The sequence below is a fragment of the Cyprinus carpio genome, chromosome A5 (assembly GCF_018340385.1).
Source record: "Cyprinus carpio isolate SPL01 chromosome A5, ASM1834038v1, whole genome shotgun sequence".
NCBI classification, from domain to species: Eukaryota; Metazoa; Chordata; class Actinopteri; order Cypriniformes; family Cyprinidae; genus Cyprinus; species Cyprinus carpio.
Window position 1 is genome coordinate 28,695,846 of NC_056576.1, and position 15,698 is coordinate 28,711,543.

The window sequence follows — 15,698 nt, forward strand, 5'->3', positions numbered from 1 at the left end:
TCTGAGTACGCTTTATTAGCTTTTGTTTCTTCTGGTTTTGATTGCACAGAGCCACTATTAGGGGAGACCAAGATCAGCTGTGACTTGCTAAAATGTTGTCAGCCACAGATTAAAATAACAAAAAAAGTTATAAGGTTTAGGGTCAGATTTTTAAGCAGTTCATACTTTTATTCACCAAGATTAATGTAATTAATCAAAAGTGACAGTAAAATATGTATGTTACAAAGGAATATATGTATATATGTATGTTACACTATTTCTAAAAATAAAGCAGCACAACAGTTTTCATCATTAATAATAAGAAGAAATGTTTCTTGAGCAGCAAATCAACATTTTAGATCATGTTACACTGAAGACTGCAATAATGGCTTCTGAAAATTAATATTGTTACTGAGACATTGTCAGGGACCTGGCAAGCCCGGTCCCAGCCAATCCACAACGCTCACTTTCCCCTGAGTACTAATCACCCTCACCTGTTCACAATCAGCGATCTCATCAAGGCACTATAAAGCACTCACCCGAAGATCAGTTCACTGTCAAGCCTCCAACAGGAACAGACCTCATGTTTCCGTCCTCAGCCTGCCCTTCAGTCGAAGAAGCTCCTTGACGTAACGTATACGTACTTTTGAGAACTAACCTCTGTGTCCCTTTGCTACTGTCTCCAGGATTCCTGAGAAACCTTCATTCCCTGATTCCCCTTCGATCTCTGGTGTCTCGAATGTGCTGGGCAAGTGCGCTGTACCAATCTGATCCTATGCCAAAGTAAAGGACGAGCATTAGTCAACCAGGATTGTGTGGCATTGACCTTTCGTCTCCGAACGTACTCACCTGAACCTCACCGCTCACGGAGTGATCGTCACAGAATCTGCACCTGATATCTCCTGCTATTCTCTCCCTGCACTAGTATTGTGAATAATAAAACTTGGTGTTGAATTCACTTACCTCTGCCTCATGTGCCTATCCTGACAGAAGGCTTGACCAGAACCGACATGAATTCAGCACAAACCAAAGACGAGGCTTCCGCAAACACCGCTCCCACACTGGTGTACATCGCAAACTCAGTCTCTCGACCAGCGCCTTTCTCCGGCCGGGCGGAGGATTGCAACGGGTTCCTGTTACAATGTTCACTCACCCTTGAGCAGCACGCACACCAATACCCTACCGAAAGGTCGAAGATCTCGTTTATTATTCAGCAGTTATCAGCCTATGTGTTGAGATGGGCTGAAGCATTGTGGTTCCAGGAAAACCGCGGTCACCTCGTCCTTGCAGAATTTCCTTAGTCACTTCAAAGAAGTATTCGGACGCCCTGTGGGAGACTCTTCGGTCAGCGATCAATTGCTGCACCTGCGACAAGGTAACCGCACGGTGTCGGAATATTCTCTGGAATTCCGAACTCTGGCCGTGGTGAGCGGATGGAACGAGAAGGGACTTCTAATGGTCTACCGAAGAGGATTAAATCCCGCTCTACGATTACAGCTTGCCATCTACGATGATAATCTGGGATTGGAGAAATTCATGCAACAAGCCCTTCGAGTTCACTTGAGATCCCAGTCCTGTTACCAGGAAACTCATGCCCCGACTCCTGTTTCGTATCCAAGCCAACCTGAGAGAATCCCGGATCCGCAACCAGAGAGAATGCAAATTGAAGGCAGACGATTGTCCCCCGAAGAACGTAAGCGCCGACGAGATCACAAGCTATGTCTCTACTGCGGCAGTGGAGAACACTTCGTGCGAACCTGTCCATCGCATCCCCCACAGTTATTGGTGAGTTCAGTACTTCCCAATCTTTCTGTATCAACCCCACTCACCATATGTGTAACTCTGAGGTCTGGGGATATCAATGTGGCAGCCACCGCCATTGTGGACTCTGGATCGGCGGGCAACTTCATTTCGGGACAACTCGTTAGGACCCACCATCTCCGGAGAATTCAAACCGACAAAACTGTACTCCATCCACGCAGTAACCAGAGCTAGGATAAACAAGGGGTATGTGACTTTCAAGATCGCGCCCATTACCCTCTGTGTAGACAATACCCATACTGAATCCTTTGCCCCATTTGTTCTCACCAATAGTCAAGCAGATGTGATTCTAGGCCGCCCTTGGCTCATTCAGCATCAACCTACCATTGATTGGGTTACGGGAAAAATTCTAAACTGGGGTTGCGACTGCCTAGCCATAAATCACTGGTTTCCCACACAAGCCGCTAATGAGTCCCCTGTTCCTTTGTCAGTGAATTCTACGTCTATTGAGAGCCCCACAGAAAAGTTGTCTGTCAATGTCCCATCCTGTTATGCCTCTTTCGCAGACGTTTTCGACCCCATTGCCGCCTCCAAGTTACCACCACATCGACCCTGGGACTGCACCATACATCTTGTCCCTGGAGAGCCCATTCCAAAGGGTAGAGTTTACTCCCTGTCCATCCTGGAACAAGAAGCCATGAGAGAATACGTCGAAGAGGCGTTGAAACAAGGTTACATCAGACCATCTACCTCACCGGCTGCTGCTAGTTTCTTCTTCGTTCCCAAGAAGGATGGAGGCTTACGACCTTGTATAGACTATAGAGCCCTGAATAAGATCACGGTAAAGTTCAGTTACCCGCTGCCCTTAGTACCATCTTCCCTAGAACAACTCCGTGATGCTCGGATCTTCACAAAACTGGATCTACGAAGCGCCTATAACTTAATTAGAATACGGAAGGGAGACGAGTGGAAGACAGCTTTAATCACCCCTGCAGGGCACTATGAGTACCTAGTAATGCCATATGGTCTAGTAAATGCCCCTTCAGTATTCCAAAGTTTCATGGACGAGGTCCTCAGAGAGTTCCTGAACCGGTTTGTCCTTGTATACATAGATGATATACTCATCTTCTCCCGCAGTGAGAGTGAACATCAACGTCACGTTTCCCAAGTGCTCCATCATCTAAGACAGTTCTCTTTGTTTGTGAAGGCGAGAAATGTGTCTTCCACCGAACCTCCATTGAATTCCTGGGCTACCACATCAGTGAGAAAGGGGTTAAAATGGACGACAGGAAGACCGAAGCCATTACATCCTGGCCAACTCCAAAGTCCATCAAAGATCTTCAGAGGTTCCTTGGTTTCGAAAACTTTTATTGCCGTTTCATCGACCATTATAGTATGATCACCACACCACTTACAGCTCTCCTTAAAGGAAAACCTAGGACCCTCCAATGGACCCCAGAAGCGGAACAAGCCTTCCAGGCATTAAAAACCGCCTTCACCAAAGCCCCTCTGCTTCAGCACCCAGACCCCGAGAAGAGGTTCATTGTGGAGGTAGACGCCTCTACCACAGGCGTAGGAGCCATCCTCTCCCAGTACTCGAAACCCATGCCCTGTGCCTTCTTCTCGAGGAAACTATCCCCAGCTGAGAAAAATTATGATATTGGCAATCGAGAACTCCTTGCGCGGTGAAACTTGCTCTGGAAGAGTGGAGGCACTGGTTAGAGGGAGCCAGGCAACCATTTCTAGTACTTACGGACCACAAGAACCTCCAATACCTAAAGGAAGCAAAGAGACTCAATCCTCGCCAGGCTCGGTGGGCCTTGTTCTTTACCCGGTTTCACTTCAAAATATCTTACCGCCCCAGATCCAAGAACACCAGAGCCGATACCTTGTCCCGTCTCCACGCCGATGAAGAAGTCCCTGAGGACCCAGAACCCATCATCCCTACTCGGCTCTTTGTCAATCCCATTCAATGGGACCTAGATGAACTCCTTCTAGAACAGTCACGACACCAGACAGTTCCACCTACATGTCCCGCGGGTAAGATATACGTCCCTGAAGATCACCGTACGTCCCTCATCTCCTCTGCGCACGCATCTGTGGGAACAGGTCATCCCGGAGTCAGCAAAATACTCACCGCTCTTCAGCGGAAGTACTGGTGGCCTCGAATGCAAGAGGATATCAAGGAATTTATCCAAGGCTGTGCCCTGTGCGCCATGACAAAAGTACCTCGACACTTACCTACCGGAAAACTGCTCCCATTGCCGATTCCCCATCGTCCATGGTCCCACATTGGAGTGGATTTCGTCACCGACCTCCCAGCTTCTGATGGTAATACCTGCATCCTTGTAGCCATAGATAGATTCTCAAAAGCATGTAGACTGATTCCCCTAAAGGGCCTACCCACAGCCTTTGAGACAGCAGAACTTTTGTTTAATCATGTATTTCGTAATTTTGGCATTCCAGAAGACATTGTTTCGGACAGAGGCCCCCAGTTTATCTCCAGGGTTTGGAAGTCCTTCCTCGCTCTGCTCAACATCACAGTAAGCCTCACTTCCGGCTACCACCCACAGGCAAATGGACAAACGGAACGCAAGATCCAGGACATCAGTCGTTTCCTTAGGACCTTTTGCCACCGCAACCAAAACCTTTGGAACCGTTACCTAAGCTGGGCAGAATATGCCCAAAATTCCTTACGACAGACATCCAACAACCTCCCCGTTACCACCTATTGACACCGAGCCCATCTACACCGTAAGAGAAATATTGGACTCCCGGCGTCGTGGTGGGTGGATAGAATACCTAGTGGACTGGGAGGATTATGGACCAGAGGAAAGGTGTTGGGTACCTCGTCAAGATATCCTCAATCCCAATCTACTTACAGAGTTCCAAGCCCAGCATCCAGAGAGACCCGCTCCACGGCCCCGAGGCAGACCCCCACGACGTCGGAGAGTAAGGCCCGCTGGTGCGGACCCTGGAGGGGGGGGGTAGTGTCAGGGACCTGGCAAGCCCGGCCAATCCACAACGCTCACTTTCCCCTGAGTACTAATCACCCTCACCTGTTCACAATCAGCGATCTCATCAAGGCACTATAAAGCACTCACCCGAAGATCAGTTCACCGTCAAGCCTCCAACAGGAACAGACCTCATGTTTCCGTCCGCAGCCTGCCCTTCAGCTGAAGAAGCTCCGTAACGTAACATATACGTACTTTTGAGAACTAACCTCTGTGTCCCTTTGCTACTGTCTCCAGGATTCCTGAGAAACCTTCATTCCCTGATTCCCCTTCGATCTCTGGTGTCTCGAATGTGCTGGGCAAGTGCGCTGTACCGATCTGATCCTATGCCAAAGTAAAGGACGAGCATTAGTCAACCAGGATTGTGTGGCATTGACCTTTCATCTCCAAACGTACTCACCTGAACCTCAACGCTCACAGAGTGATCGTCACAGAATCTGCACCTGATATCTCCTGCTATTCTCACCCTGCACTAGTATTGTGAATAATAAAACTTGGTGTTGAATTCACTTACCTCTGCCTCATGTGCCTATCCTGACAGACATGTTTTTATGTGAGATTTAATATCAAATTCCTGGTCAAGGAATCAACAGTGTTACCTCTGGCCTGCTGCTCCCCAATTCTGTCTCTCTGTCTGCCAGCTGGACAGGTGCTGACAACCCTGTAATTAAATGTTGTATTTTGTTGCTAGGCAAGGTATTTATAAGTCTTTGTTTTGGACAGCTAATCTGATCACCATGTCTACAGTTAAAGACACATTTAGCATAGATACAGATACAGTACAGACATAGATAAAGTTATCTTGAGTAACATGACTAATGCTGTGATTGAACTGCTGAGACATCCTGACCTAAAGGTCAGAAAGTGATGTTTTGTCACTTTTTTTTGTCTCTGTCGACAGGGTGAAGTCGGGTTGCCAGGTGAACCAGGAGGACCTGGATTTCAAGGTGACAAGGTATTTCAGCTAACGGCTTTTCTTTTGATGTATTCACACACACTGTCTGTGTACACTAAAAGAAAAACAAATAGTATATAGACCCAAACAGAGGTTTCTAATTTAAATAACTATGTACTGATAATTAATTGAATATTCCAGGGTAATCAGGGCTCACCAGGTTTACCAGGAATTGGAGGAAAGCCAGGACAACAGGTAATTAATGAGATTTTCTTTTTTTTATTCTTTTTTTTTTTTTTCTTTTTTTTTCTCCAAGTTGATCAATCTTAAATCTTTAGTGCTGATTTGACAGAGAGTCAAATTATAGCAAGCTGATTGTCTTTCAGGGGAAGCCTGGAGATCAAGGCCCAGATGGTTTGCCAGGCCCACCTGGCCCTGAGGTAATTGTACTTTCATTTCAGGCTAAGTGTACTCTACAAAGACACAAGGTCATTTCCTTTTGTACACTTAAATCTAACGATTTCTTTTTTTACACTAAACATCTAATCACAAATCAGCCAAATCAGTGTCTATTATAAGATTATATTCCTCCACCGACTGCAATTCAGTTCTTACACAAACTCATGCACAAACTCACACAAAATAAACTACAGTGAAAGAGTAAAAACATAACATAGTGTCTTTCAGTTGCACATAAATGCACTTTTTTATGTCTTAAACCAGCCAACAAAATATAGACAACTCGCAGACTTCCAACAACGTAAAAGTGCACTTGTAGCACTTGCTTTAGTGGTTCCTTTTGTGTTCACAAAGATAGACATTAATTTGCTATTGTTTAGAAAGCTCACACAGTCCTCAAGTAATTGTCAGAGTAATACGTTGTAGTTGTGTAGGTCTTACAGAGGGAGTCTTCTTAGATAAAGTATAATGAATGTAGTGCTTAGACTAATGTTGTTACCTTTTTTCAGGGTTTTCCAGGGGATATTGGACCACCAGGACAGAATGGCGCTGAGGGCCCAAAGGTGTGCATCTCTCGTCTTCAAGTATTTGGTCCCCTTTCCAAAATTAATTGTAATTGGGTCCCATATTGTAAAACGGGGGCAGATATGCTAATTTTTAATACCTTGCAGGGGGATGCAGGAATGAGAGGGATTCCAGGCCCTAGAGGAGTTCCTGGACTTGAGGTAGGATCCGTTCATTCCTAAACCAAACAAGGGTCAGACAGGGACCCTTTTTTGGTTTAGGAGTAAATCCTGAATTAATAACTGTAAATCTGAATGTACAACTGTATACAGTATATACATATATAGTAGAAAACATTGTTTAACATATTTATGTGATAATAATCCTCTGTGTATAACAGTATGTGTAATTTAAAAAACATAAAATGTTATTTCATGCAACTACATTTGTTGGCATATACAAGGAAGCAATTTATAGTCAGAAAAAGAACGTGTAATAGGTCCGGTTGTAAGTATAATTAATAAATATTTGGCTTTGGGTAAAGGCAGAGTTATCCATGTTTGGATACATATCAGAACAAGGCATACATTCTTAATCAAGAATTTTATGCAAGGCCAGTAAAATTCCTTTTTATATGACCATGAGGTAGATAATTGTCTCATAGACAAATAGGTGACACGTTAATGCATAAAATAACAAGATTTGTTTAAATTGTTGCTAAAAAAAAAAGCATCTGTGAGCAAGCTGTGCCTGGTGGTACTGAACCAGCACAATGAGGCACAACCTTAACAAAATCAAATCAAATTAAAAAGACCAGATTAGAGCTATTCTGTGTTACTTGGTGTGGAAAATGACATTTATATGAATGAATACAAAGAATAAGCAACAACACATAGGTTATTCGAATCTAAGATGTCATTGTATTACAGGTGTTTTCAGAAGGCTTTTGCTCGTATGCATAATGAAACAAAGATGAAAAAGTTTAAATCCTAAACAATATAATTGTGTAGATGCTTATTAATTCTACATTTAAAATGACCGTGTTTTAAACCACAGGGAGATCAGGGCCCAGTAGGACCACCAGGGGCTCCAGGACTAGAGGTGAGTGCTTTCTTGATACAGCCCTTGGATATCATTGGATAAACTTCAATTAGACATCTTAGCTATCGCAACATTAGCTTTATAGCCTATTGACAGTTTTAAAGGTGCTGTATGTACGATTGACACAGAGTGGTTGAATTAGGTATTGCAGTCCAAATTCAAAATATTTAAGAGGGTTTTTTTCACCCGGCCCATTGATGCACACGCAGGTTGCCTGATTGACGACAACAACAAGAACAAGCGCACAATGATGATGAATGAAATTAAATGCGCTTTGTTTTCCGTCAGGTGGTAAACCGGGGTGCCGAAATACAATTGGGTAAACTGGCAGTGGCCAGGTTTCACAAACCAAAACAGAGACCGACATTCCTGCCCGGAACACACATTTTCAAAGGAGAATAACTGACTGTAGCATTGTTTTTCAGATAAACAAGTATGTTAACTTAGCTTATTTCTTAAACATCTGCAAACATATTATGGTATTTTTATGCTTTAGTAGAGTCAAAAACTTACAGCACCTTTAAAGGGGTCATAAGATGTTGCTAAAAAGAACATTATTTTGTGTATTTGGTGTAAACCAATGTGTTTATGCGGTTTAAGGTTCAAAAAACACATTATTTTCCATATGATGTACATTTTTGTTTCTCCTCTGTGCCCCACCTTTCTTAAACACATCGATTTTTACAAAGCTCATCGTTCTAAAAAAGCAAGGTGTGCTCTGATTGCCAGTTATCCAGTGCATTGTGATTGGCCGAATGCCTCAAGTGTGTGAAGGAAATGTTACGCCCCTTAACAAACTGTGATGCCGTCTCCCAGCAGGACGAGACTCACGTACTGTTAGGAATAACTGAATAACTTGGGATATTGGTTTATTTCATATCAGAGGGAGTGTCAGGCATGTTTATAAACCGAATAACTTAAGTAATTTGTGGATTAGTGCATACTGGAGACACAAAACTTTTTAAACGATTTAGTTCGATTTGGTAAACTGGTTCAACCGGTTCACTAAGAAGATTCGGTTAAATAGAACGATTCGTTTCTTGATCATCACTAGATGAGACAAAACAAAAAAAACCAAAAACAAATCATTCATTCAATCCATCCAGTACATAAATAATGAACAGATTATAATGACTTGTACTGTCTTTTTATGCATTGCATATTGTGCTGCGTAAACATAAAACCATGTCTGCATTTGCGATCGGAGAAACAACAAGCTTACTCTACACTGCTCAAAACTCTCGTTTGAATCATCAGTGGCAAATTATTTAAATATAAAAAAAGGTAATGTTACTTACAGGCTGTGAGTCAGAAGCGCCAGACTGTCCTTCCAAAGTTGGACCTGCCCAACTTTATTGAAACAGCCTTTGTGTCACAGACGCATTGCAGGCTACTGGTTCAGGAAACAGTCCTCATCCTCCATAAAATGTGCTGCACACGTCTGAATATTTGGGTTGAACTGTTCTGGAACAGTGTTGTAAATACAACTTAACCACTGATTTCTAGTTGTGTCCTCTCTTGGAAGGCCAAACAAAGTAGTTTTGCTTTCACATTGAAACACACAGTGTCTTCACAACATGGCTGTGGCGGTAACAGCGAAAATAAAAGTTATGCCTTCTTTCATTGCGTGAACATTTGGGTGCCGTTATGCAAATCTTCCCACATCGTGACGTAGACATGTGGGGGTGTGTTAGAATGAGCCGTTTTTGGAGGGTGTGGTTGACTCTTAACTTTTATAAAGAATATCTCTTTGGGTTTGAGACTTTAGTCTTTGCAACTTTACAGATATTCTTTATGCACCAAGAGCTTGTAACACTCCATAGAGAAAGGAAAAATTGAAATAGCATAATATGATCCCTTTAAGGAACCTCATGGCTCATAATTAGAGACATCCTTTAAAGTCATTGATGCTGGTTCATGTTCTATTACAATGTACATCTCCACATTTGAAATGCGGTATGATATATTTTAGTGCTGACAGTGTTTGTGACCAGGCTACTGTTGACATTACACTTCATTGTTCATTTTGCAATTGTGGGAACAGTTTGGTTTGCAAATCATTTTGCTCGATAACTGGTCAATAGTTATCAACAATTAGCCTTGTTTGATAGTTAATATTGGTAGTTTCCTTGTTATTTGATAATTTTGTTGTGTTACAGTTGAGCATTTTGCGTAATATAGTAATAGGCTTCACACACTCCTGCCGGTTTATGTCACTCAACAAAGACTTTCATAATGTGTGAGTTTCAAACCCTCCAAATGCAACAATCTTCCTCTCTCCCAAAACAATTTCACAGCTCTGAACCCGCCATCTGGACTTGACCCAGATCCAGCAATGATGCTATAAATTGTAGTAAAGAATAGTCTGTCCTCATGCCAAAGCCTGTCATAAAAACAGCTGCCTGTACCTGACAGCAAGAGCTGAATTCAAATTAGCACTTTGTTGCATTTAACCCACTTTTTCATGTACAAACCTTGCCAAAGATCTTGCCCACAATTTCAGGGAGTTTTTCCAAGGGAGGGCAGTATGAATAATTTAGCTAATGAGGCAGAGGGTTCACACATTTGCTAACAGATGACTGGAGGAAATCCATCCAGTCTCCAAAATAAACACTTCTGAGTATTGTTCATTAGGTTTGAGAACCTCAAGGTGATGCATCTGTTTGTGAATTATTTAATGAAGCTGCTCTCTCTGGGAGAGCTGATATATTGGTGAATGGAGGAGCTAATGAGATGTCAGGGAGTAGATTTAGAGGATTGGGAGTCCACTACTATGGGTCATTTCTACTTTCTGTTCAGGGCAGACCTGGGAGGAAGGGTTTCTCTGGGAATCCAGGGGAGGATGGAATGAAGGTAAGAATTCATGACAGCCAAACGGCCACTATAATTTAGACTCCAATTTTCCATTAAATGTTTCTTTGACTATTTGGCCAAGTTTGGCCCAGTGGAAAATCTTCAGATTCTCACTAGTTTATTTAATTTGTTCACTAACAGTGTATTGTATATACAGTACATTCACTCATAGTTTTTTTTTCTTTCTTTATTTTATTAATAAGTAATCTATTCTTAATAAAAATTTCCACCACATTATTTCATCATCACACCATGTTTAGCCCTATAAAGCCTGATTTATTAAATAATTGTCAGAAACATATATGTGTTAATGTGTTTTTGTAATGAGTATCATCCATTTATGGATTATATGGTATGATATAGGAGAATATGGAGATCATTAAGATCATTAAGGGCAAAAATATATACAATTTGGTGTTGTTGCTGATATTTGTATGACCAGAGAGTAAGATGAAATTCTTAGCTTGTAATAAAAATCAATGAGATCTTTTATTTCAGACTACTTCAGACTACAAAAATGCATAGAAATATCTCTCTATATCTCCCAATAATATGTATTGGTAAGATATATAAATGCTTGGTTTTTGTAATCAAATATCTGGTATTAACATAATGCAATGCAATCCAATGATGATTGAGAGATAGAAGTACATGTTCTTCAAAAGATTGTCTTTCATATTTGATACTCACATTTCAACATGATTTTTTTCTAAAAAGTGGTGTATGGATAATCAAGTAAACAAAAGTTTCTTTAGTCCAGCAAGTGTTCATCTTGAAATAGTAATAACAATACAAGTTATTCTTATGTTATTATTATATTTCACAGCAAAAAGACACATGTACCATGACGTGAAGGTGGTTTTACAATTACACTAAAAGGCCTTTTACTTGCTAAAAGTGTAAACTATCAGTCAGACAATAGAAGGCATGTATTAAAAAGTTTATTAGCAAAGTTTTGATAATATTGATCAATTCGAGGCTTTAGAAATGTGTGTATAAAATATCATACAGTTGGCTTTAGAGTTAACAGCATTCTATGATGAAAATGAAATTTTTTATATAGATCATTTGTTTTTAATGAATGTTTTGAAGAATTTAAGGACAATTTCGTAACTAGCATATTATTTATTCTAAATACAATTAATATTTTTGCACATTGTGCATATTTGACTAAAGTACAGCTTGAATGGGATTGACACACAAATCAAATATTTTGTTTATGATATTTGCTTCAGTTTACTTTTGTCTCTTTGGTAAACAGGTACACTAAATCTGAATAAAACTTAATTATGGGCAATATATTCTCATAGTTAAAGAAACACCTTTTACTTCTTTTCTGTTCCCAATAATGTGTGAATGAGTCCTCTTCGTTAGTGGCTATTATATTGTTAACGAACAAATTAACATCTAATAGAGTTTTTGAATTGTAAATCTTGTCTCTTTGCTGTAGGGAGAGCCTGGATTTCCTGGGAATCCTGGGATGTTTGGTGAGATGGTAAACGATTTTTTGTATACTACTTGTACAGTATGTTCGAAATGCGTTTTAATCTAATAATCTTTGATTTTCTTTTTCCTTATTTATTGTGCACAATAGGGTCTTATTGGTTTTGTCGGACCTGTTGGTGAGGTGGGGTTTCCTGGAGAAAAGGTTAGTAGGTCATTGCTTTCCCAACATTCTGCCATGTGTAATCATGTTATAATCAGGTTTTGAATTTGGCTTGTGTTTTAAATCAAACATCAGATGTTTATGTTGGTTTTGTATGATGAACAGTGTTGTCTTTCCTTGATGTTAGTATTATCTTCTGCTGTGCTGTTTGGTTTAGATGTGTTTATTTCTCTGCTCTCAGGGAGATCGTGGTGAGATGGGTCTGCCTGGGCCACCTGGAGAAATGGGAGCGATGGTAAGGAGTAAGTCTGGATCTTGTCTCTGCTCTCAGGGGAACTCGAATACCCACTTAACCATGAGCAGTCACTATAACTCACACAGCTACAATGGTTGGAAAAGTAGTATGTGGGAAAATGCCTCATCAGCCATTTTCCATTCATGAGATAATCAGCTAGACCACTGAAAGAGTCATTTCCCTTTCAATGACATAAGGAAATTGTAGCCATTTTGTGTAAAGTGGTTTGGGAACAATGTCAAAGTTGAAACCAAATTCAAACCACTCCAAAAAAATCCAAGTGCTACCTTCCAGTCTTTCCAAGAAGGTTTGTCATCATTTCAATGTTTCGATATTTCCTATAACACATAAAACTGTCGGTATGTATTTGCTGCCCAAAGCAATCCAAAAAAAATGTTTGTATTCATTTCCATTAATTAATTGATTCATTAACTGAGCGCTTGCCAGCAAACAACATAGGAGCTGTTCTCAGTGTAGTTTGCTACATCATGCTTATAAGAGCTCTTTCTTCTAGGCTGCAAAAAAAAAAAAATAATAAAATAATAATTAAATAAAATAAAATAATGAGTAATTAGTGTTTTATTTGTTTTCGGGAAAAATGTCTTCACATGTAAATGAATTTACTTGAGAAGCAACACAAAATAAAATAGTAAGGTTGTCATAGTGTGATGAATTTTGTTTTACTGCACTGGAAGATTTTTTTCACATGTTTATAACTTTAACTTTATAAGTGCAATATGTGAAAAATCTGGCAGTGCACCAAGACAAAATAAAATACATTCTTCTCTGAAAGCAAGAAAACAAGTTAAAAATAAATCAGTTTTTTATGCAATGTTTTTTTTATCTTGTTGAAAGGATTTTAAGAAATTTTAACTTGACAAAAATACCCATTAATAATATGATTTGTGCAATGAATTTGGTCAAATAAATAAAAAAAAAAATAAGCTAACAATTTTAAGCCTAAATTAAACTAGTAAAAAAGAATATTCACTACTTTTAAGTTTACAATTGTAAGCTGAAATTAAACAAATACAACTGAATGAATACAATTAAACTATGAAGGTTTTTTTATGGTATTAGAGATTATTGCTTGTAATAGAGATTATTCTGTAATGATGTGTCTGTGATTGTTGTTTTAGGGACACCCAGGGGCCCCGGGTGAGAGGGGCCCATCTGGACCAGCAGGTACACCAGTAAGTCAATGTAATATATTCTATATACTGTACAGGTGCATCTCAATAAATTAGAATGTCATGAGAAAAAGGTCATTTATTTCAGTAATTCAACTCAAATTGTGAAACTCATGTATTAAATAAATTCAGTGCACACAGACTGAAGTAGTTTAAGTCTTTGGTTCTTTTAACTGTGATTTTGGCTCACATTTAACAAATAGAGTAGAAATCTCAACAAATTAGAATATGGTGACATGCCAATCAGCTAATCAACTCAAAACACCTGCAAAGGTTTCCTGAGCCTTCAAAATGGTCGGTTAGTTTGGTTCACTAGGCTACACAATCATGGGGAAGACTGCTGATCTGACAGTTGTCCAAAAAACAATCATTGACACCCTTCACAAGGAGGGTAAGCCACAAACATTCATTGCCAAAGAAGCTGGCTGTTCACAGAGTGCTGTATCCAAGCATGTCAACAGAAAGTTGAGCGGAAGAAAAAAGTGTGGAAGAAAAAAGATGCACAACCAACCGAGAGAACTGCAGCCTTATGAGGATTGTCAAGCAAAATCGATTCAAGAATTTAAGTGAACTTCACAAGAAATGGACTGAGGCTGGGGTCAAGGCATCAAGGAATTTGGCTACAGTTGTCATATTCCTCTTGTTAAGCCACTCCTGAACCACAGACAACATCAGAGGCGTCTTACCTGGGCTAAGGAGAAGAAGAACTGGACTGTTGCCCAGTGGTCCAAAGTCCTCTTTTCAGATGAGAGCAAGTCTTGTATTTCATTTGGAAACCCAGGTCTTAGAGTCTGGAGGAAGGGTGGAGAAGCTCATAGCTCAAGTTGCTTGAAGACCAGTGTTAAGTTTCCACAGTCTGTGATGATTTGGGCTGCCATGTCATCTGCCGGTGTTGGTCCATTGTGTTTTTTGAAAACCAAAGTCACTGCACCCGTTTACCAAGAAATTTTGGAGCACTTCATGCTTCCTTCTGCTGACCAGCTTTTTGAAGATGATGATTTCATTTAATTGCTGATTTCATTTTTCATTTTGGCAGTGTGGGCACAAGTTGGTTAAATGACCATGGTGTTGGTGTGCTTGAATGGCCAGCAAACTCACCAGACCTGAACCCCACAGAGAATCTATGGGGTATTTTCAAGAGGAAAATGAGAAACAAGAGACCAAAAAATGCAGATGAGCTGAAGGCCACTGTCAAAGAAACCTGGGCTTCCATACCACTTCAGCAGTGCCACAAACTGATCACCTCAATGCCACGCCGAATTGAGGCAGTACTAAAAGCAAAATGAGCCCCTACCAAGTATTTAGAACATTTACAGTAAATTAACATACTTTCCAGAAGGCCAACAATTCACTAAAAATGTTTTTTTATTGGTCTTATGAAGTATTTTAATTTGTTGAGATAGTGAATTGGTGGGTTTTTGTTAAATGTGAGCCAAAATCATCACAATTAAAAGAACCAAAGACCTAAACTACTTCAGTCTGTGTGCACTCAATTTATTTAATACACAAGTTTCACAATTTGAGTTAAATTAATGAAATAAATGAACTTTTCCAAGATTCTAATTTATTGAGATGCACCTGTGTGTGTGTGTGTGTGTGTGTGTGTGTGTGTGTGTGTGTGTGTGTGTAACTATTAATCGCGATTAATCACATCCAAAATAAAAGTTTTTGTTTATATATATCATGATTAATACATCCCAAATAAAAGTTTGTTTACATATATATATATATATATATATATATAAATACACACACTAAAATTATATGAAAATATACATGTATACTACATGTATATATTTATATTTCTTATATATTATATTATATATAAATGAATTTAATATATAAACATCCTTCTTAAATAATATACATGCAGTGTGTGTATTTATATATACATAATAAATATACACAGTATACACACAGATATTATGTAAACAAAACTTTTATTTTGCTGTGTTTTGTGTATTATATATATATATATATATATATATATATATATATATTATATATATATATGTCGTAATATTCTGGCAAGTGTCTGGTC

At 39.7% G+C, this 15,698-nt stretch overlaps 1 protein-coding gene across 4 annotated transcripts in view; it reads left to right on the top strand.

Annotated features, from left to right (window-relative positions):
• LOC109089884 (collagen alpha-1(XXVII) chain B-like) overlaps nt 1-15,698 on the top strand; it is a 93,611-nt gene that overhangs the window by 54,910 nt on the left and 23,003 nt on the right. For all 4 annotated transcript variants that reach the window (XR_006160110.1, XR_006160111.1, XM_042756754.1 and 1 more), the window contains exons 17-27: nt 5,656-5,709; nt 5,851-5,904; nt 6,036-6,089; nt 6,618-6,671; nt 6,780-6,833; nt 7,669-7,713; nt 10,513-10,566; nt 12,017-12,061; nt 12,161-12,214; nt 12,414-12,467; nt 13,607-13,660. Coding sequence is in view for 2 of the 4 variants with exons in the window: in XM_042756754.1 (XP_042612688.1) it covers nt 5,656-5,709; nt 5,851-5,904; nt 6,036-6,089; nt 6,618-6,671; nt 6,780-6,833; nt 7,669-7,713; nt 10,513-10,566; nt 12,017-12,061; nt 12,161-12,214; nt 12,414-12,467; nt 13,607-13,660 (576 nt within the window). In the remaining 2 variants the exon portion in view is untranslated. The remainder of the gene's footprint in view (nt 1-5,655; nt 5,710-5,850; nt 5,905-6,035; nt 6,090-6,617; nt 6,672-6,779; nt 6,834-7,668; nt 7,714-10,512; nt 10,567-12,016; nt 12,062-12,160; nt 12,215-12,413; nt 12,468-13,606; nt 13,661-15,698) is intronic.